The 23,523-nt window shown below is 43.8% G+C and overlaps 1 protein-coding gene across 1 annotated transcript in view; it reads right to left on the minus strand.

Annotated features, from left to right (window-relative positions):
• Nucleotides 1–23,523, minus strand: part of SFMBT2 (Scm like with four mbt domains 2) — a 104,839-nt gene that overhangs the window by 77,289 nt on the left and 4,027 nt on the right. Inside the window, exons 2-3 of the mRNA XM_065647610.1 lie at nucleotides 20,024–20,118; nucleotides 16,511–16,751 (exon numbers count right to left, since the gene is read on the minus strand). Coding sequence (XP_065503682.1) covers nucleotides 16,511–16,751; nucleotides 20,024–20,118 — 336 coding nt within the window. The remainder of the gene's footprint in view (nucleotides 1–16,510; nucleotides 16,752–20,023; nucleotides 20,119–23,523) is intronic.

The following is a 23,523-nucleotide window of genomic DNA, read 5'->3' on the forward strand; positions in this document are numbered from 1 at the left end:
CAAAATTTCTTACTTTCACAGAGATTGTACACTCTTTACGGCTAGCAATAACATTGCTCTCTGCCCAATTCAATTCTAGGTATGAGGTAACTAAATTTCATTTTTATCAACAACAGTCTTAGAAATTAAACAGGAATGACTGACTTAAATGGTCTCAGATGTGTACACACAGAGATAAGAGTTTCAGAAAGGTATTTCTGAAAGCCAGGCAATGCCCAGGGTTTGAAAGCTCTGAACAAACCATATAACCACAGGGGTTCCTCCATCATTAGTATCAATGTCCATTAGGGTGACGGCTCACTGCGAAAATGAGCATCCCAACTCCACGGCTCTCGCCACTTAACCCCAAGCCTCCACATACGTTCCTTGATTATTTTTTAACTCCTCTTGCATTAAGCACCGTGCTCAGTGCGCAGAAGAGATGTATCATGTGCAATGAGAGCTCAAACTCCCTGTCTTCAGACCCAGGAGTCTCAATGAACGCCTTGTGAAATCAGCAGCTCGGGAGCATGCAGGGAGGGAGGGAACCTGGTATTTTGATTGTAATTTCTAAATCCATTTTTATCCCATGGAGATAAAAATAATAATAATAATAATTATGAGAACTCTGTTTTCCAGGCAAAATCAGCACATTAACCAAAGTGTTCAGAAGCAACCCGGGTCACAGACCTCAGAGTGTGGCTGCAGGAGATGGGTTGTGTGTGCGCCTATATGAGACATGGGTGCATACACCAGATCCCTTGCACAAAACCGCGTTTAGCAAGCAGCTACTCAGGTATTTCCTTCCAAGTTGTAGCCCCTTTGGGTGAAAAGCAAGAAGGCTTTTCTGCTGTTGCAGGTAGACAGAGACAGAATCACAGAATCATAAATAATTTTGGTTGGAAAAGACCTTTAAGATCATCGAGTCCAACCATTAACCTAACTCTGTCAAGTCCATCACTAAACCGTGTCCCTAAGAACCTCATCTACATGCCTTTTAAACCCCTCCAGGGATGGTGACTCCACCACTCCCTGAGCAGCCTGTTCCAATGCCCGACAGCCCTTTCCGTGAAGAAATTTGCAGACGCTTCATAAAATCCTGATTTAAGAGTTTCAAAAGGGAGGATGTATGCATGCTGCTTGCCCATCATCGCCCTGGTAAAGCCTACGTATAGCACTTCGTGTGCTCCCTGTGTAATATTTCCAGAAGAGAAACACACAAAGAGAAGAAAAAAGGTGTGTCTACACAGCAAAATGCAATAATTCCTAGATAAATCCCCATTTAAGTTAGCATTCAGAACCACAGCCAGAACTATTGCAATATAGTCTGTACTCCGAATTGATATCTCTGACCACGCACTGGAGTTGTTATGAATTAGTACGGGGATCTCTCACATAATGCTGCATTGCACCAGATCTCTCTGACACTAGAAAGTGGAGCTAGTGAAGGAAAGAAGGTCTGGAGGTTACCTGATCCTGATCCAAATGCCAAATGCTCTCCCCTTGGCTCGCCCTTGCAAACAGACACAAGAGGCACTTCTATGTCCTATCCCTCTGGGATCTCACAGGCCAGCCCCAAATGGATTCTGTGGCATAACAACACCTAAAAGTTATGGGCCATTCTGTAAGGGGATGTTATTGCAGTATAAATATTGCGCCCAAGGCTCTGACCTCACGCCTCCAAACTCTATCCAGTTATCTCACATACTAAGTGCCTTTTCTCACTTCTAAATCCCACAGTTCACTTTCTGAAGGATGTTCTTGGAGACAGCTCTGTAAAATGCAACAAATTTACAGCAGCACAATATTCTTACATAAAGCATCAACCAGTTCACTGCACGATTATCTTTTTTTCCCTGGCAATGCCAATAGCCTACAGCAAATATCCACTGTGAACAAAAGCACCAAAACATAGAAGACATATAGAGGGACTGATGTCTAAGAAAACCATTCTGGGTTTGTCGGGTTTTGGTTCGTTGCGGGTTTTTAGGGTTTTGTGTTTTGTTTTGTTTTTTTCATTTTCCATCTTCTACAGAAAGATGAGAATTAGTGGGGATGATGTTTGCAGTTTATTATACACATTGTATTGTTTAATACACTACAGAAGAATAACTGAGACAACTTAGCTCTAGTGGGAAACATCAATTAAAAATTTTTAAAAAGACACAAGTTTTGGTTAATGTTTAAAGCGGGTTTTTTTCCTATTATTGAATTTATCAGATATGCATGAGACCCAGCAAATAGCCAAAAGCACATTTTTCACTTTTTCTGCCCTTAGACAGACAGGGCAAGTCTAGATTCACAACACCCTACATAATCTATCCGAAATTTAGCATCTGGTCTCACATTGAAGACACAAGCAGTGATTTGAAAGAAAAAGCCATTACTAATTTCAGCCTGGACCTCCCAACCCAAGGATGAAGATGCATCTCAGAGATGAGGAACATCTGGTGGGAAACCCTTGTGGGACTCGGGCAGGATTCTGGGGCCACCGTGCTCAACCTGGCGAAGAACAGTGCTGTGAGGTACAAGTAGCAAAGCTAGACATACTAATTTGAGGATTTGACCACAGTTCTTCCCAAATCTCACTGCTCATGCCCAGAGCACGGGACACCACTGGGAAGTTAACCATCCTCATGACCCAAGAGCGGGCCGGCACACTCCCAAATTGTCAGGGAAACAGCCAACAAGCCTCGTTCACCACGACTTCACCTTCTGACAGCCCGCGAAGCAGAAACATACGTTTAAACAAAACAAACAAATAAAAAATCAACAAACAAGGAACTCATTTTGCGCTTTGCAAAAAGTGTTCTTTAATTCACCAGAATCATACTGCCAGCTTCTAATGATCGAATCCCATTTAATCATTTTGGAGCCACTCAGCTGCATGGCGTAAGTGCCACAAATCAGGACCTACGGGGGACTTACGAGCGTTCATCACGCATCCTTCCCAAAATCAGTGGCACAGTCTGAGCACAGCCAGGCCCCAGGAGGTGCTTCACATCCTACGCACAAGATGTACGTTCATAATCATCATCGCGACACCATCAAAGAAACACCCCATCAGGGCCTCTTCTGTGCTTGCTAAACATGTGTTTTCCTTACTTGAAACTAGAAAAGGGCTTGAACTATAAATCCAAGGATGAAAAAAAAAACCCAAAACGGTCTGAATTGGAGATCAACATGGAACACCATGCAAGGCATCATCCGAAATGAGAATAAGGACGTGTTGTGGGATTTGAAATGCCAGCAGCTTTGCCACAATGCTCCAAATCTCCTTTGAATTCTACAGCTTCAGTTTCTCCATCACTCTGGGACACGCTGACTGGAGATGATGACGCCCTGATGAACCCAAACACCTTCCCTGACAAATCGAGGGCTCCCAAATCCTTGTGCAGAGCTGTGGTTCATTCAGCTGTTCTGTGAGCTCTTCATCTCATTTTCAGCACACAATGTTTCCTCCAAGTTGTTTGTTTTCTTTTTTTTACTTCTTTGTTTCTAAATAAATTTTGTAGATGTTCTACAGGAAGGATGGCTTCCAAATGGAGCCACCTCCCAATGCCCAGGCTGACAAGCTCAAGGGCAACAGCAGAATGGCTCAAAGCAAAGCAAGACTTTATGAAAGAGGTAGCTTCAGTAGCCAAATGCACAGGGTGTAGATGCCTCACATGGCCAGGGACGTTCCCAGGGTTGCTTTAGCACGGGAGAATTACAGAATTTCTCTTTAGGCACTATCCTCATCATGGCACAGCCTCTTCTTTAAAACTTGTACAATATATAGCAGGATGATTTCCTAAGTTTGGCAAAGTTTTCCTGGGATACATATTCTAGATTAATTCCAGCGCTTTAGGAAGTAGCTGCATCTTTACACCACGACCTGAAAATGTTGACTTTCCCCTCGTTTCTTCATCCATTTCCAACAGTTACAGTGTGAGAAAAAGCTTTTTTTGCTACAAACGCAGGAGGCGGATGCTCTGCCTCACAACACAAAATAAACCATTAATCAGGAAGGGTTTCAGCATGTCCTTAAGCGTATTTGCTTGTTGTGGTGTTTGGGCATTTTTGTGACCAAAATCAAATAGAAATGAGAGCACACACACAGACATAGAAACAAATCATTTCGGAATTCAGAGCAACAGCTTTCCGATGTCAGGCAAATGGGTCAGAATTGACACAGAATTTGGAATCTGGGTTAGAGGAATTGATTTTTAGTTGCCATCAGGAAAATCATTTATAGGAGCATCAGTTAAATCTCTGCACTGCACAACAGATACCTCCACGTGCTCCAGGAGCATATGGTCTGCTTCAGGAAGCGAGCCCTTTCCATGGTGACTGGAAGCCCACATTATCATGTGTAACGAGGGAAAAATCAAATGCAAGTCACAGCTGGCTTGGGATCATGCTGGTGCTTGCATCTGCCACTAGCAGCTACCCAAGTTCTGTATATGCATGTTCCTCATGAGCAAAATCTCAGGTGCCCCTCTGTGCACCTGAAGGAACACTCTGCTGAAGACACGATACTAGACATGTTGGCTTGTCCTTGGGCTAAAAGACCACAGAAAATCCTCTGTCGGCTCATCTCTACTGGATATAATTTAATCTTCAACCTGAGCAAAAAAGGTCCACTGCGGAAACGTGTACATCAACTTTGGCATACTCTGGATCAAGTCCCTTGTGCTATTTACTCTTCTCAGCTCCGACAGCAATGCACAGAAAGTCACCTCCTTCTCTGATATAAAGACCCAAAACTGTGTCTAACTTAAAATATGAATCGCAGGGGCTTTTTTAAGTCTCCACAGATGTCTCCAATGGTGATTATTTAAGTCTGTCAATGTTTTACATATTATATCACCACATTAACTACACAGGCCTAGTCTTACAGTTGAGATGGAATTCCATTCCAAAACTCCTCTGGTGGAAATTACGGGAGACTGGGGAAAGGAAATTATATCCAATTACCAAGAATGTCTACTCAAAATATCTCGAAATAATAATTTTTAAAGAACATTTTGTAAAAAACTCATTCAGTTGGACATTAGTTAAGTTGACCATATCAAAAAAGAGTGGCTTTGCCTCCACTGTTATGCTTTCAGGGTCAATCCTCCCATTATTTCATGGTTTCTGGGTTTCCACAGCTCCACAGCTTCAGAGCACATGTCCCAGGAGGTGGTGTGAGTGTGGAAGAACAACTCTGGATATTCACTGCTGGATATTCAAGGCGTGGAGATCTCCTGAGTCAGGAGTGAGGCACACACTTCAGGACTATTTGCTCAAATAATTACATTCTTCAGGGGTATTTGCTTGAATAATGACATTGTAGTCTCCTCAATGATAACTTACCAAGTCTACAAATGGGGTCGTAAGTCTTCTGCTTAACGGTGAAAAGATTCTCAGCTGTCCTGCATTTTGTTCTGTATCTACACGGTTTGCTCTAAATAGTTGGATGATGTCAAATGTTGGCTCAACATGGAGCAACAGGGTCAGTACTTCTAAAACTTACTGTCTCCTCAGCCACACTTTTTATTAGGAGCCTCATTGGGACTTTAATTGTAAAATAATTTACATATTTCCATTGCTCGGCACTTAAGTGTCTCAGAAGGAATATTTTGCTGTTTTGTGCAATGGATGGAAGAGGTTCTTTCCAACAATCAACAAGGGGAGATTTTATTTGAAATGGTCTCAAAGGTACCTTTCAAAAATCCACCTCATTTCACCTGCTGCTAAAGAACAGGGAAATCTCAGGAAATCTCTACTCACAGAAAAGCCTTATTTCTGCTCATAGCCTTTTCCTGCAATATTTCCTTGGAAATACAGCATCTCATTCACAGTCTCTGCCTCACGCTGCAATTACTCCATTCCTCCTGCATCTTTGTTCCTCCAGCACAACTTGTACTAAATGTCAGCTCCAAAACCAATGGGTTTGTCACAGCAGAGGCTGCAGCGTTATCCTGCGGACTGTGACCAGGATTGCAAGCAGCAGAAGGCAAAGCTGTGGGGTCTCAACTCCTCATCTTAAGCCCTTCAAGCATCCTGAGTGGAACTTGAGTTCCACCAAAATGTGCTCTCCTTGCAGGAGGTCAGGAGCCACAGCAGAAATTGATTCCGCCAACACTTTGGGCTGGATCAGCTCAGCCCTACTACAAGGAGTTTTGCTCCATCAGCCTTTGCCGAAGATGAACCCTTCTGCTGGGCAAAGGGCTTGGGTTTTGCTCTATATAGACATAATCTCGCATATTGCCTGACACTAAAAAAAATATATACTAAAGAATACAGGTCTACCTGGGTTTGGACAATCTAACCTTCCTCGGTTTCTAATGCAACTTTTTTTGTCACTGCCCATAGTGTGGCACAAACCTCATGGGGACATACCCTATCCAGCCAAGAGGGATAAACTTCAGTTCCCAAAGCTGCCCAGTACAAAATCAAGTGGTTCCAGATCAGTGGTTGTGCGGAAATACATAATAAATAAAGAGGCACTTTTACTCATTTTCATGGCAAAAGAAGCTGAGAAATGCCCCATTCCATGCATTTGTGTCTGACCCCACCAGCCCATGCAAAGGTGCATCAGTGTCCAAGTTCGAGCAGATCCTCAGCTCATTTAGCAGCCCTACCCACAGATGCCTTCCCAAAGTCAGCTTTACTGCCCCGACCACCCTTGCTTTTACCACCCTACTGCGTCTTAATCGCTCTTCACTTGCATGGTCCAGCTGTGAAAGAATCAATTGGCTACAGCCCTGTGTTCCCAAAGAAAAATCAGGTCTCTGAGCTAGAGGAACATTTCAATTTTCCTGCATAAATCTGTGCAGCAATCCATCGCAGAAGTGTGCAAGCCTCGCTTCCCACATGGGGCCAGACTCCAGAGCACTTTTAGCTAATTCTGGTCCTTCAAGCAAGCAGCAAACTGGGTGCTGAAGACTTCCAAAACACAAAAGATGCCCACTCGCTTGCATTCAGAAATTACCATCATGCTCAAGTGATCTCTGGATCATTTAATTATCTGTTGGATAAGGAAAACCCCGGCTGGGGTCCCATAACACCTACGGATGGGATGGTAGAGGATGGCTGACTCCTCAGCTGTAGGATAAGGAGAAAGTCAGACTGTGCTCCCTGCCTTGAAAACCCAGATGTGCACTAGAGGGGCTGGATGAAACTAATCGTTCTTTGATATTCAAGCATCTTCCAAACAGAACAGGTATCAGGAGAAAACAAACAGATCCGAGTACAGTGCTGTGTACAGAAATGAACTAATATCAAGCTTGACTGAAAAAGTTGATTAAATTAGTTTAATTTAAAAGCCCAAACAAACCCTGAAGGAGGTTCTTTGTTTATTGCTTTTTACCAACAGCATGCGTTACCGAAGAAGCACCATGTGGGCATGAAATATTTATTCATTAAATCTTTCATAAAGCTCCACACTATTGGTTTCACTCAGGATATATTTATAACTTGTCAAAGTCCACAAAAAAAAATCACTGCTTTTCTTTCTCCCACCTCCATCCCCCTCCAGACTGTTTATAAAAGGATTAGGCTTTCAGTTTTCATTGCAATAAGCCTGATCCTCAGCTCCACTCTTGCCTGTGCACAAGGTGCTGCTTCTTCAATCATAACAAGACAGTTGTAGTTAAAATAGTCCAGCCTTCCTTGTACCACCCAAAAGGGGCCATTACAGTGCTACAAACCACACTGCTGCTTTACGTATTCCTGCCAAGGGAATGGCAACATCATTCATCTATGGAGGAAGGCACCATGCACCGGTAGCAATACATGGAAATAAAAGTCAGGACAGACAGTCCACCTGAGCAAGGGAAAAGCAGTCAGAAAGTGCATTTATTTCAGTATCGGTACGTCCAAGTCATTTGTTATCAAACCTCACTCCATTAGTGAAACTCCTTCTTGAACCCTTCCTTGGCCATCAGCCAACCTGCAGATTAAACCCATGCTCCACGCTGGGCTAATAACACGCTAGTGTAAACAGTGCTGTATTATCCTCAGCATACGTAATTTTGTTTCGCTAGTTTTATAGCTCAGTCCAGTACAGGAATGAGGAGTGGTTATACCTAGAAATATAAATGAAAGTACTTTCCACCCATAAGTGTGCAAAAATATAGGATCTGCATTAGGACTGTGTGGGGACAATCGCATCAGTGAAACTGTCACGTCTCTAAGAAGTTGCGCTAATACCCCATCTGGGTGCGGGCCAAATCTAATTTCCCCAAATGATCCTCAGCAATGAAAAAAGCACCCCAAAACAGATGCTGGGCAGGCACTTCAGGTGCAATGCAGGGTCCTGTGCAGTTTTGGTGGCTGCAGTCACTGCGTGCATCCCTGCTGCACTGGACCATGGGCTGTCCAGCCAGGCCTGCCCTGTTTCCCTTGCTCCATTTGTTTGTTAGAATAAGTAAATATAAATACAGCATAAGCAGATGTCGTTGTCCCTGGAAACTAGGCTTGCTGGGTATGTTTCTGCTGAAACGGCTTCTTACTGGAAAATTAGGTTTTGATTAAAGTGTGCACTCTTCTTGCTTTTAATAAACAGAGCCTACTTCATGTGAAAGCTTTGGGCTTTTTTTTTTTTCCTGGAAACCTAAACCATCTTGCATGGCTTTGGTTTTTCAAATCCTCAGAAAGGGCTGAGTTCCCCAGCCACAAGAACACCTTGTAGGGCATGAAGGAGAAATTGTTGGCCCTGAGGGTGGTGAGAGCCTGTCCCAGGTTGGCCAGAGAGGTGGTGGATGAACCATCCCTGGAGACATCCCAGGCCAGGCTGGACGGGGCTCTGAGCAACCTGAGCTGGTGCAGATGTCCCTGCTCATGGCAGGGGGGGCACTGGAGGAGCTTTGAAGGTCCCTTCCAACCCAAACTTTTCTATAATCTCATGATGACTCCACAAGGAGAAACCAGACCCTCATGAGATAAAGTCTAACCCAGGCAAAAGGGCAAGGAAGCACCAGCACCCAAGTATGAATCCCATAAGGCAGTGCTGCAACTCAAGTCAATGTTTTGGGTATTCAATCCCCAAAACAACTGTCTTGACATTTTTGAGGGGAAAAACGACGACTTTATTCCAAAGGAAAACACTGATGAGAACAAAGCAGAGGATTCACATGTATGGTTTTTGTGAAGGGGAAAAACCCCTTTCCTAAGCCAATTCCACCAAAAACTCAATAGAGAAGCACAAAGAGTGACCCCTTCACCTCAGGGGAAATCTTCCCCTAAGCAGAGAGCCTGACAGCACCCATGGCCATGTACCTAAACCACGGGGACACTGCAGAGCAAAAGCTGTAAGCCTTGTGATAGATATGTTCCCTAAGGACCACCTCTACTGCACTCCTGAAAGGCTTGAAGCAAAAGGACCTATGTTTAACCAAACATTGAGTTTTCCCCTCAATACCTTCCATTACTCACAGTGGTCCCAGCTGAAGCCAGAGCAGCGCACACGCAGCATTTCCCACTCACGCAGTGTTTCTTTGTCCAAGTTTCACAACAGGAACACCAAGATAAATCATCTACTCCCAAGCCCACCTTACAAACCTGCCAGCATCCCATCCCTGCAACGTCCTCTGCAACTATGCCTCTCGACCTGAAAAACTGTATTAAAAGGAAAATCAAAACGGAAAAGCTTGACTTCAAGCCCAGCAGACCTCAAGATCCTCAAAAACTCTGCATTTGATAGTCTACAACTCAAAAACCTTTTGCAAAGCACGTCCCACTGGCCAGGCTGTGCCACATTTGCACAGTAGTTCGACAATTACTTACACTCCCAAAAGACACGTGGTGGCCTGGTACACTCAGTTTACCCCCAAAGGGCCTCACTTTGCAATATTAAGTCTTTTGAAAGTAACTAAAGCCAGCAGCACATGCAAAAGATTTGCAGTTTCACACAATAGTGAAAAGACCATTTTCCCTATCAAGAGAACATTACACCGATGCCACACAAGCAATTAACTAATTCTTGAATTTTCGCATCCCAGACTGAGCGATCTGAGTCACGTCAAGGAAGGGGAGGAAAAACTACTGTGGGTTTTGTAAGGAAAATATGTTCTTCTCAGGAGCAAGTCTGCAAGGGGTTATATGGGGCTGGTGGGGATGCTGAGCCACGATGTGCTCCAGCGATTTCAGCTCTGCCAGCTCCCCAGAGACAAGTCAACTGGCACGGCTCCTACTAGGGCAAATTTCAGCCCAAACACTCCAGGCACTTCAGCCAAAGTAGGACATTATTTTTACCTTCCTTCCTCTCCCCTTCTCTGTCATCATTAGGAGAGCAAAGAAAAAAAAAAGCTATTTTTTATGTGCTCGTTAAGTATAATCTGCTAAATGTTCTACGCCAATGCATAAAGCTGCCTACTATGCTAATAGAATATTTAATTGACATTTATTTGCTGACTAGTTATTTACGCTAACGTCACCCCTGCATAATTAATACTCTGCTAAAGTCGACTTGAAAAGCACACATAAAACACTGCACTGGGAGTCATTCACAGTATTTAAAAATAAAGAAATCCTACAATCTATTTACATTAGGTTAGTCTAAACTTGGTTTTGATCGAATAAGAGGATACAGATTGGGCAAAGAAGATAAATTTAAAAAAAAAAAAATCTATATACTACTTTAGAAATATCCAGTGTCCTTGACAGTACAACCTGCCAAAGAAGATTTCCGAGTTTCATTTTACTTGGCTCGAGGGCCCAGTTCTTAGCTGATGTAAAACACCATAAGCTCAGTGAATGCCTACTGATTTTCTCCAGTCTCGAGCTCTTAGGAAGTAATATTTCAGGTGAGCCTTCAGTGAAACAGCTAAACTGGGGCCAGATCTGCTCTCAATTATACCAGTAGAAAAGCAAACTCATCTCAGATAAGTCGGTGAAGGCGAGCCAACTCCATACAAAGATAAAAGAAGTCCACCCTGCCCATCTGATCCCTCTACCTGCACTGTAATCACAGACCTGCAGGCATAGTTTAAGTTTTATCTCCTCTGGGATGAGATTACCTGGGGAAAGTTGGCTTTGGTTAAATTTAAAAAAAATAAAATAAAATTTTAAAAAGCCATGATCATATTTCCTGAGAAGCTCTGGAGGCCCTCATCTTATTCTCAGAAACATTATCTCTGTGTCACTCTCTGGAGAACCTGTGGACAAGCTTTGCAGACACAAGTGACCTCCAAGAATGATGCTGAAAGGCAAATCTTGAATTGTGAAGCCCAAGGCTTGCTCTTCTCTTTGCTCCCGTCTCTCCATCTCCTCTTACTGCTCCTGCTCCCATCCCCTGTGCCATATTTTATCTCAATCCCACTGCATTCTGCTGTAGCTCAACCCCAGCCTCTGTTCTAACTACTACATCCACAGATGAGTTCACCTGAGCACTAACAAAATGGAAAAATTGTCTCGAAGTTAACTTACTCCTTCAGTCTATCTATCAATCTATCTGACACCTTGCACACAAATAGGCTGTGTAACGCAACCGACCATCTTTTGACTATGCAGAATCTGGTGAGTCCTGATGCTAAAAGTTTTGGCATGGCCAACCAGATCCACTTCTCCCCTGCTTTACACCAGGGATCTCAAAAGAGCAGGATTTGGCTCAGTGATATATTCAGATAATTGTATTTTAAACACAAAAACAGCCAACAACAACAAAAACACATGTTGTCATTTGAAGGCAACCCAGTTTGCTATGGCACAAGCTTTATCTCCTTTCTCATCCATATGCTGCCCAGAATCAGACGCAGTACTTTGAGTCTGAGCGGAATTCCCCTCCCTTGGCCTGGATCTAGGCCAAAAGCTAACCTGACCTGAGCAAAACACAAAAACCTGTTTCAAATGGTGACCAAATGACGATATGCACAGAAAGTCTGGGCAAGAAAAATGCTTTATGTCCACCACTCCCAATGGCATATTTCACTTGATGAAGGTCAGCTCCATTCAAGAGGGACTCACATCACCCCAGGATCAGACTTTTCAGCTTTAACTCTCCTTATATCAGTGTAACAGAGAAGTAAAGGCTGCTTTCCTACACATAATCACAGTATAATTGATCATCTTGATCACCAAAAGTAAAGATAGATGGTGTTCAGAGGTTTTTCCCATGCGTATCAGTTCATTGTAAAATCAAAATACAGACCTGGCTCTCTCCTCGTTGTATTTCTAGCTCACCGCGCAGATCTGCACACAGAAATACCCTATTTGAATTTCCATCTGTCAATAACATTAAAGCAGAACCACCACGGCAATTATAAGTGTACACAATAATCTTGTCATCCAGTGTCTTTAGTGCACCCCAGACTGCATTAAGATAGTGCCAGGAGAGATTCAGCTCTGTTGGCTCAGCTGTAAATTCGCAATCTGTACAAAAAAAACACCCAAGTGTCAATCGAAAGACGTTCCTGCTCTCCGCGTGGTTCACAATGCATAATTTAGCTACTACACTTGTCAGGTTCTCCACGCCGCTCTTCTGCTCGATGGTAAATGTGTTCCTGGACCCAACTGTCATCAACAAAGGAAAACAGCACATGGAAATAACAGGCTAAAGGAGGCAAGAGACCTCTTTTTCTTTCACAGTTAAAGGAATTGTTGGTAAAGGAAAGTTTAGTTAGACTTTCATTTTTAATGCTCAATGAGTAAAACATCCCAAGGGATGGAGGATGTTGAAAAAACAACCACATCAGCTCTGTTCTGAGGCGGCGGACAGCACTTGGGTAAGACATAGGAGGGGATTAAGGTTCTCCCTGTTTCCAGGCAGGCTAATATAATGGGGAAATTTTAATTAACTGATGGGAAGTCTATGCTACATCCCACCCCTACAGCGCAGAAAACAAATCCTACTAAGCCACCACAGCCTGGCCACTGTCAAGGAACTCTGAAGCAAGTTGTCCTTCCTCATATGAATTACAACTGCTGAGGGGCCTTGTCAGTAAGGATGAAAATTTCATACTAGGTTACATCAGGCAGTAGCTACCCACAGGTCAACACCACAGTTAATATGCAATAAAATACAAATTTCTGTCCCAGGACGTGACTTTAGAGCTGATCAGTGCCAAAGCTACAGACCATAAGGACAGCTTCACACTTGCTTCAGCTAGTTCATGAATAAACATCCAACTCATTCAAATGAGTTCTATATTAACTAATTTAAATAATTTTCATTTTGCTTTGAATGGTAAACAGATCTATTCTGCCAGGATAGTTGAGTTTGCAATTCAAATTACACACCGATTTGTAATGAGAAAAATATAATTAATGGCAAAGCTTGAAGTAACTACAATTTTATTCCTTTGATTTCCTGCAGGGAAGGAGGGAGTGGAGGGTGAAACTCTGACACGCACGCACTTACAGCATCCTTTCATAAGCCAACACATTTTATTGCAAACTCAACTGTTTGGCTTGAGCAGTCCTATTCTAGTGCGTTGCACCATAATGTCATGGGAGGATGTAACATGACTTGACATTATACTCACAGGCACCATGATGCAATACTAACGTCACCCAATTAACAATCCTGTAACACTGTAAATTAAATTACTTCCTTCTATTGGGATCATAAACAACAATTATTTGGCAGCTGCCCCTTGAAAGCTCTGTGTCTGCTGAACATTAAGTCAAGCTCCATTAATTAGCTAAACTGAACTACCCGACTTTTTTGCATTTCTCTCCCATCTAATGAAATTCTTCATCCTATCACTCTGTGCCATTCTGGTCTGGCATTACATTTATAAGACGAGTGTCGATCAGTGCGATCTGATTCATAAGCAGAAACAGAGTATTGTCTCATTGCTGGTATTCTGCCCATTAAAGAAGTCTTTCTTGGCCTATCTGACGGCAGATAACTGGCTCTCGCCACGCTGTTTGCACGTAACCAAGATGTGCAGAATCAGGCCCTTAGAAAATGGGTTCATGCAATTTGGAGCTGGCTTTTCATTTCTTCCAAAGGTTTGACAACAAAATAGTGTGCAATGCTAAAAACGCAAAAAACCTCCATGGAGTTCTTACACCTAGGTGTAAAGGCTCAGGGAGTTGCGGGTGTTCAGCCTGGAGAAAAGGCGGCTCTGGAGAGACCTGATTATGGCCCTTCCGTACTTAAAAGGGACCTATAAATAGGATGGGGACAGACTTTTCAGCAGGGCCTGTTGTGATAGGACAAGGGGCAATGGTTTTAAACTAAAGGAGGGGAGATTCGGGCCAGACATGAGGAAGAAATTTTTTACAATGAGGGTGGTGAGACCCTGGCCCAGGTTGGCCAGAGAGGTGGTGGATGAACCATCCCTGGAGACATCCCAGGCCAGGCTGGACGGGGCTCCGAGCAACCTGAGCTGGTGCAGATGTCCCTGCTCATGGCAGGGGGGGCACTGGATGAGCTTGGAAGGTCCCTTCCAACCCAAACTATTCTATGATTCATACAGAAGATCACTGCCTCTACAACCAATGCAAAGTCTGATCCTGCAGCCTTCACAGGCTAAAACTCCCAGCACTGCAATTAAGTTTGGCTCCTTAAGATATATTCACTGATCAGCAAAGCAATTAAGCACAGGATAAACTCCAGATATCTGCGTACAGTACGTCTAGCACTCACAAGCTACTTTTTAAAGCTGGTCAGAGCTCAGTTCTTGCTACAGAAGACATTGGGCACTCTTGAAAATGCAGCTTCTACCCTGTGGTGTCCCAATGGGAGCCATGATCTTTTGGAAACTCACCTTCAACCACAGGCTGAACCCCGCGGGCAAACACCCAGAGGAGCTCTGCGATTTATGAGCACACTTAGGACCTCTCTCTTTTCCGGGTGAGAGAAGTCCTGAAGAGTCAAATCCTCCCGGGTATTTTAGATGCCTCATTTCAAAATACGGCTCAAGCTCTTAAATGCTTAAATCTCTTTTCAAATTACAACCTACGCATTTAGTTTACTCTTTCTGAAAACTACACTAAGACATATTCAGCAGAGTTTATTCACTGAGAATGGGAATGGAGAAAAAAAAAAAAAAACAAACCAACCAAAACCAAACAAAAATTAAATTGAATCAAATTTTAAAAAAAGGCAGTTGACCAAATACAACACCCTGGTGTATAGTTACATCGCTCAGCAAGAGAAGAAAGGAGGTATGATGCACCACAGATTTGCAGTCATTCAAGCAAGATGATTCACACAAAGTCATCATAACCTAAAGAGCAGATTCCAACATTTCCATGAAAAGCACTTGCCTCCGGTTATAAGACAATCATTATTTTCTATTACAACAGTTGATAAGATCTCTTACCCCTTGACCCTGGCATTTTGAGACTTCATTTACAGCACTGTACACCTTTCTGGTAATATTGATTATAATCCATGTAGTAAAACATAGTTTAAGAGACCAATAAAATAAAATACCTAACTCCTCTCACATCAGATTGATTTACCAGTGATAAAGCAACAGATTTCTTAGACATATTTGTCTTCAAGACAACTTTTTTTTTTTAAGCAAACAATCCTCTGTTTATTCAAAATACACAGACCAGAACAAAAAGATAAGCTTAACTTAGAGTTTGGCTTATGCAGGGCAGGAATGTCAGTTCTGACTCAAAGACTGTGTCTACATTTCACTGGGAAATAAGGCAACACCTACACCAGGAGAAATCACACATGGCACACAACTGGCACATATACTTTTATCAATGGTCACATGTAACAGAAAGTAAAAGAATAACTTCAGCAGCAGAATCCTTAAACGAGACTTCTCTTAAATGTGTGCACAAGCTGGAGGCTAAATGTTCATCTCTTCTTCCCTTCATCCAGAATAAATAGGATATAAGGCAGGAATATACATAAGTAAGAGTGACAAGCATGCCTCTGCTTGGAGCTACGTAGTGGTAAGGATACCCAGCTGTTCTGTTGATGTACACAGCCAAAAAAAAAATAAAATAAACCAACCCCACACATTTTTCTTACACACTGACGATCAAATTGTATTAACAAACTGTTTCACATGGGCCACTCAGTAACCTACTGCTCTTGCATTCAGCTTTTGTGCACCTAAAAGCTGATAATCAGGACGTGCCCTAACTGATAATGACCAAATTTTCCTCTCTTTAATCAGGTGTATCTACCACCGGAATCAAAAGCTGCAAGAATCTGGCAATGGAAGGTTTTAAACTTCCAGGGCAAAACACTTGAGTGCACAGCCAACTTCTGATTTTGGTTACACCCAAGCCGATCTTGCTTATTTCAGTTTGTTCTCACTCTGAATTTCATCCTTCCTTCCTACAGGAACAGGACAACTTTCTCCCCTAACTGAAAATCACAGCTTACAATTTAGTAGTAAGTTTCCTTGTTAAGACAGCTTCCTATAGAAGTGCCTTCTGTTGTCACCAACTAGGGCAAAAATGCCTTTTCTAGAGGCTGACTGGCAAACTGAATCACCCATTGACCCGTGGGGACCTGACCCTGACTGCACCACCCAACACCACTTGAGGATCTGGAGCACCCATTCCAGATCGACTGGAAGTCTGGAGATTAACCACCAGCCCAACACTAGAGGATGACCCTAACAAAACACACACAACTCACCATCTGGAGGCATCAGGACCTTGTTATTCTGTGTACACCAGCCAACGGGGTGAAGATCTGCTGTCATCACGTCACACCAGAAATCTGCCCTCCGGTCGTCTCCATAGCCACAGTAACGAAGCAGTAAGAGCTGTCCACACGTTGTAATGATCGTAGCCACCCAATATGTGTCTGGATTGCTCTTGTTGGCGACTTCTAACTTCATCCCTGGTTGGAAACTGCTTTGAAGGCTGATTTCAACCTTACAAAATGAGAAAGGCATGGTGTTACCTTTTCTTCTTTGCAGGGAGACCCCCGCTCCCCCCTCCCCCCCAGAGAAGATAATGCTGCCCTTAATTGCAGCTCTAGGATAGGACATGATGGTGCTCCTTAATCCAACTACCTCCTTCACAATCTGTCTGGGGAGGACCATTCCTAGCTCACTGGAATATACCCTATCATGCAAGGTCCTGCATGCTCTACAGAAGCCCTCCAGTAGCAGTAGCCTCAGCTGCACTACATCTGAGAGAGGTCTAGTACCCATCTTAGCACCATAAATCTCACTAATGCCTGGGAAAAGGCAGTATAACTCAAGTGAAGTTGCATTTCCCACTGCGCAGCTCCATCACGTAAATCACAGGACACACGTAAGGTAGAAAGGTAGGTACTAAGTACCTCTAGGAGTTAAGCCCAACCACAATTATTAGTCATATAACAACAGTGAAGCACCTCTTGAGGGCTGACGAGCATCAAAGGCTGAACGCTGTACCAAGCAGACCAAGCAGAGCATTTACACTAAATCCATACCCAGCAGCTCAAGCCTCGAACACCCCAGTAAATAAGGTATGATGATCCATCGCTGAAAGAAGCAAAATGGTTTGAGTCACTGTCTTGCCATCTGATGGAGACGTCACATCCGTTTATCTCCCCAGTGACAGGTCATATGTAACTTGCCTTCTCTGGACACTGGAGATGCCAGTGTATCTCTTCTAGGACACGGCAGGGACTGCTGCTAAACACTAGGGCCTGCTGTGGGCACATCATTTGGTGTCTTCCAAGGGCCAGTGGGATGTGTCTAGCTGCTGTTGATGAAGAAGGGGTGGATGCCAGTCCACTGGTTCAGCTGCCAGACTTGTCTTCAGAAGACCATCCAAAACTTAGCCTGTACTTCCTACGAGATGCTTAAGGATGGGTACTTACAGGTTTCTTAGTACCTTAATCTCCTACTGAAACCAGAGAGATTACAAAGCCTGGTTTAAGCCTTTCTATGATTAACTTCTCATTTAAATGGCAGGTTAAAATGACTCTTTTACTCACAAAGATTAATATAATATGGTCTATTTGGCCACTTGAGGACTGCACAGACTTGGGGCTGCCAGGTTGGAGAGAAAACACTCTTCTGGTGTGTCAGCAGCAGTCCCTCACTCATCCCACTCCAGGTCATGACACAATTCACACCAGTGCCTGGAGCCACAGAATAGTTGAGGTTGGAAGAGACCTTCGGAGATGTCTAAGATTGAAGATCTGTGACATTTACTACTTTGTCTTAAGATAGGGTCTTAGCTCTTGCGATGCTAAGGTCCTCATAAATAACCCAGGACACATGTTCACTTGCAGTTTTTCTCCTCACACTCACCATAAGTAAAGACCAAAGTGGTATTCTAGTGGCAAGGAACTCATGACTGAAAATCACATGAAGAGTGGAATGAGACAGATAACATCATCTTCTCTGACGGCTTTCAGGTTCCTGGCCAACCCAGGGTTTTTTGAGGATCAAAAAGCACAGTCACTAAAGACGGCTCCCAGCACTAACTTGTGTCACATCAATAGTCCCAGGATTGAGGGTCTGTGAGACACCACAGTCAGCAGGATCAGCAGGATGAGGTGGGCATCTCCACACACCTAAAGACATCCTTCGGGGCTTCATGAAGCACAAGACTTTCACTTGTATTTCGGTTCGGGCCTGGAGCAGAAACCTGGGACAAGATGTTCTCTCCAGAGAGCTGCTGGATCAAGGATACACTCTACAATAAGTATTGCCCTGTAATTCTCCAGTATAGAGAATTATGGTCCTTCATCCTGCAATACTCCACTGTTGTTAAAATGGAAACAAATAGGGAATGGAGGATTGTATTTTTTTTGGATGCAGATAGAAGAGAGGTTTTTCATCACTGCAGCTCCTTACCCCTTCAAAACAAGCCAAGAAATCACCTGGACACAGTAGTAGTTTAATGGCTTGACAGCAGTCATCCAAATAAAGACTTCTCTTAAAGCAGCAACGGGTTCTTCAGGAAGCTTTCTCACTGCAGCACAACTACACTGTTCCCAAAGGACATCTCTGCCAGCAAACAGACTTGGTGGAGAACAACCCAGAGCACCACATCTAAAACCCCTCTCTTCATGACGAAGATGTCCACATCCTCCAGACCATGCAGACCAGCCAAGTGAAGCTGGGAGAAGAGCCAGCACAACTGATGAGCAGAACAGGCTCCTTGCTACATCTGATGGGGCAGGTAGGAGGATGAGCAGCACTATCCTCATGGAACTTGCAGCTCAGGACGGAGAACCAGCATGACTTGTCATGGCCTGACACAGATGAAGGCATCATCACATCTCCCCATTAGGCCCCAACATCTCTGACAAGAGTCTTGTGGTTGAACGACAAAACATGTCCTGGAAAAATCTACTGATGTGGTCACATGTGCACGCCCTTGACTGTGATTAAGAACTCATACATCAACTACATTTCTGTCCCATGTCCTCATGTGACATCACACACATGTAGCTGAATAGAAGAGGTTAAACAGCTGGTGGTGGATGGAGAAGCTGGTCCCAAACAACAATATCGTTGACTGTGATGGACTCTACTTGGAGACAGAGTCCTTTCTTCAAGTGATGCTCTGATCTCCATCAGTCAAGATTTCAGACACTTTGAATGCTACTTGTGCTAACATGGACCAGAGCCACAGACCATGCTGTTACTACCATGGCTGTCTATATGAGCCACATTCACTCCGTAAGGGTATTACCCACCCAAATACTTGGTTCTCATGCTCCTGAGACAACATCTCCAGGCTGGAGGCTGAGAGGTGGCTTCCTATGGGCCCTGCTAGTCAGTAAATCATGCATTAAGAGGACAATTTTGGAGAAATAAGGCACTCTTGTGAGATGAATCTCTATAGGTTGGGATGGACAGCAATGAATAAATAAGAAAAAATAGATGAAGAGAAAAAAAAAGAGTGCATTATAAGCAAACGGTGAACAATATAAACCATCAAAAATGGAAAATTTGAACCCAAGGCAGAGGACAAGGCAGTGGTATAGACAGTGCTCTGAGCTGCAACTGTAGATGATGCAAATACATGGAGTTCACCTAACACCAGATCGGGGGTCATTCCTAAGCAGGTTGCTGCATGCACAGAGGGACGATTTCTCCCCAAAATGGTCAGGCCCCACTTCAGTTCTCCAGGGACCCTCTGCAAACCAGAAGAGGGAACGTGTACAATGCCTACAAGGCTCAGATGAAACACGTACGTGTTTGAAGGAGGTGTGGGGAGCAGCGCTGGCTCCTGTTTCCTCCAGGAACTCATCCCAGTTGAAGTCTGCGTCCTCAAAGCTGGAGCCCTCATCTGTTCAAAAAAAAAAAAAAAAAAAAAAAGACAGAAAGAAAAGCAACCTAAAACACAGCCAAAGAAGGCAAAAGTTGTGTCAAAGAGTTCAGGGTGAGAATAGCAACCAGTCTAATCATCAACACAATGGAAAACAGATAGCTTGTTTCAAAGATTTGCGCTTATCTGTTTTGACCAGCTCTTATTACGCTTTCAGCAGGCTTTGGGACTTTAGCAGCCAATATTTTGAGACCAGAAATGACTCTGCTTCCATGGTTTCACCCGTCACACAACAGGCACTTGTGGTCTTTTATTTTGCATTTGATGTGACTCTCTTGCTGCAAGGGAGGTGGCTGCCTGTGCACTACCACAAGGCCTCGCCCGTGCCCCAAAAGTGCGTCGCCCAGCACTGTTAATCACCGCAGTGTCCTAGTGATAATATTAGAAATTGCATCTGTTGGCTGAGCAGTGTGTAGAACAAAAACCCCGACACTTGGGGATGGGAAACCCCATTCTCAATCCTGCCACCCTTTCTCTCCTTCCTCAGCATCCCTCCACCTAGAAATTTCAGCCGAGGCCTTCACATCTCCCTTCTCCCCCAAGACTACTGCTGCTTTCCCCCCAAATCCCTCAGCACCCCTCACCAGACCATTGTTGCCTTCTTGCTCCCTGCACTTGTTCTTGCCCCATTTCAGATTTGGGGCTCTGCATCACACCTTGCCCCATGTACATCACTGCCCCACAAAATCCTTCCCCACAGTGAAGGACTTGGCATTACTACGCTTTCTTTTATTCAGGTGTGGGGTTTTTTTATAACCATGCTGACTTGAGTGGAGCTGAGGCCTCAAACCATCGCTGAAACACGCACAGCAATAATTAAAAATAAATCTTTTACTTACAGAAAATCAGCCAAATCTGATTGTTTTCATTTTGTTCCCAAGTAATCTTGCAAACCCAGTTTCATCCCCAGAGCAAAAATATTTACAGTCTAGCAATGAGCTCTTTGCAATAAGCATTTATCAGGCAAACTCTGCAAGACCCTTACCTGCCCAAACATTCATCAGTGTGGGCATGATGTAATTAAAGTGACTCATGACAAACTGAATTAAGAAACCTCCCCAGACAATTTTATGAAGAAAAAGGCAGGGTTAATTTATTGCAATTATTGCTACAGGTCTTCGGTTTTCAGGATCAGAAAATTATGTTGTGCAGTGGGAATCTCTCATCATTAAAAGGCAAAGACATTGGTTTTATTTGCTGCCTATAGAGTCAGACATACATAGGCGAGGGCAAAAAAGTGGAGAAGAAGAGGGTTTTTTGAGACAGAGCTGGTGGAGGGTAGAGACCCGTCTGGGAGTTCAAAGAGGAACACAGAGCCATCAACACTGTTCATGGTTCCTTGCCTTAAACTCAAATAACCTGCTCAAATATGAAGGTGTAAATCAACATTTACTCCTGTGATATAGTGGCTACCAGATGACTTTTTAACTCAGCAAGACAAGAAATAACCCAGCCCTATGATTACAACCTGAAAATAGACAAATTCAATGTAGAATAAGGGATGGGCTTTGTTTTGTTTCTTGCAATCACTGCAGAAACCTCCAGGCACAAAAGCTGGCTCTACTTGAGATATTAGACCCACAATGAGGGGTTTGTTCATTCTTGACTGAAGATAAGCCACAGCTTAACCACAAGGTAGGAGCTTAGTGCAAAAATTGCTAAGAGTTTCACTCATCTGTATCATCCACACAGGCAACTTAGAAGATCAGGAAAATTTTTCAGCCTTAATGTCTGCAACCCTGTGGAGCTGATGTTTTAGAGAAGAGCCAGGTTCAGAGATTTCAAAGGCTGAAACTCAGAAATAAAGTATGTTAGGCTGTGATGAGATGGGCAGATATGGTTATCCATCCCAGGTTTAAAATTGCTCCAATGCTTAAGTAACTTTTTAGCCTGAGCACAACCAATCCCCGTCCCACTAAAAGTCAGAAGCATCTGACGTGAAAAGCTAAAAGTGCATCCCCTCTGCCTGGTTGCGCCCTGCTTCTGCATCCATCTGAGCTTGTGGTTGTGGGATGGGCTGCTCAACAACCCCAAGGACATCTTCACCTTTAGACATCTGACATGGACAGGACATTTCCACGTCCCTCTTCTGCTCAGATACTTCCATTTCAGGGCATGAGGTATTTCCCTCAGACCACACTGCTCTCTGTATATTTTCAGTTTTTATTCCTGATTTCGGCTTTAACCTGGCTGGCTGAGACCAGGCAAGTTGTCTCCTTTTCTCCTGCCTTCCTCAGTAGTCTTATGGGAAAGAGTCATTCCAGAGAGCAGCAGAAGCACAGAATTTGGGCAGTTAAGTATATAACCTCCAGCCTTTGCAGGGAGCAATGTCCTATACTGGGCACTGGGGAGGCCGCACCTTGGATCCTGGGGGCAGTTTGGGGCCCCTCATGACAAGAAAGGCCTTGAGGTGCTGGAGCGAGTTGAGAGAAGGGAACGGAGCTGGGGAAGGGGCTGGAGCACAAGTGTGATGGGAGCGGCTGAGGGAGCTGGGGGTTCAGCTGGAGAACAGGAGCTGAGGGGAGACCTTCTGATCTCTGACCTGCCTGGAAGGAGCTTGGAGCCAGGGGGGAATCGGGCTCTGCTCCCAAGTAACAAGTGATAAGACAAGAGGAAATGGCCCCAAGTTGCACCAGGGGAGGTTTAGATTGGATATTAGGAAAAATTTATTCATAGAAAGTGTTGTCAAGCATTGGAACAGGCTGCCCAGGGCAGTGGTGGAGTCACTATCCCTGGAGGGTTTTAAAAGATGCATAGATGAGGTTCTTAGGAACATGGTTTAGTGTCAGTGTTGGGTTAACAGTTGGACTCTATGATCTTGAGCGTCTTTTCCAACCAATACGATTCTATGATTCTATAACAGCACACTAATTACATTAGCATTACAGATGCTGGTTATGGATGCAACAAGTCCTCCTACCCTTCATAATCTTATTACCCGTGACCTACTCTGCCATGTGCTCACAGAAAGACTCACTGGCCCTGCTATTCCCACAGCCCCACCAGGCTGATTCACATGCCGTCCAGCAAAACTCAAACCAGCACCTGTTTAAAAAAAAATATATCACCCAGATCTCTCCTTTCTAAACCCAAACAGAGAGGCCTTAGGACCCCAGCAGGAGGCGGCGTGAGAGCTGCAGCCTTCCCTCCCTGTCAGTTCTTTTCTCCCTCGTACATCACAAGTCTGACTCCTTTACTGTGTTTTATCTGCAGACTTTATCAGGAAATTACTTTTACAAGGTCTGTAAAAATAATGTCAGCGTACTCATCATAGTATCAGTGTTTTATTTTGCTTCATTTTATCACAAAGGATTTTGAAGGGACTGTAAGTTTCCGAAATGTTTTTTATGGACTTTGTTGATTTCT

Source organism: Caloenas nicobarica, chromosome 1 (assembly GCF_036013445.1).
Source record: "Caloenas nicobarica isolate bCalNic1 chromosome 1, bCalNic1.hap1, whole genome shotgun sequence".
Taxonomy (NCBI): domain Eukaryota; kingdom Metazoa; phylum Chordata; class Aves; order Columbiformes; family Columbidae; genus Caloenas; species Caloenas nicobarica.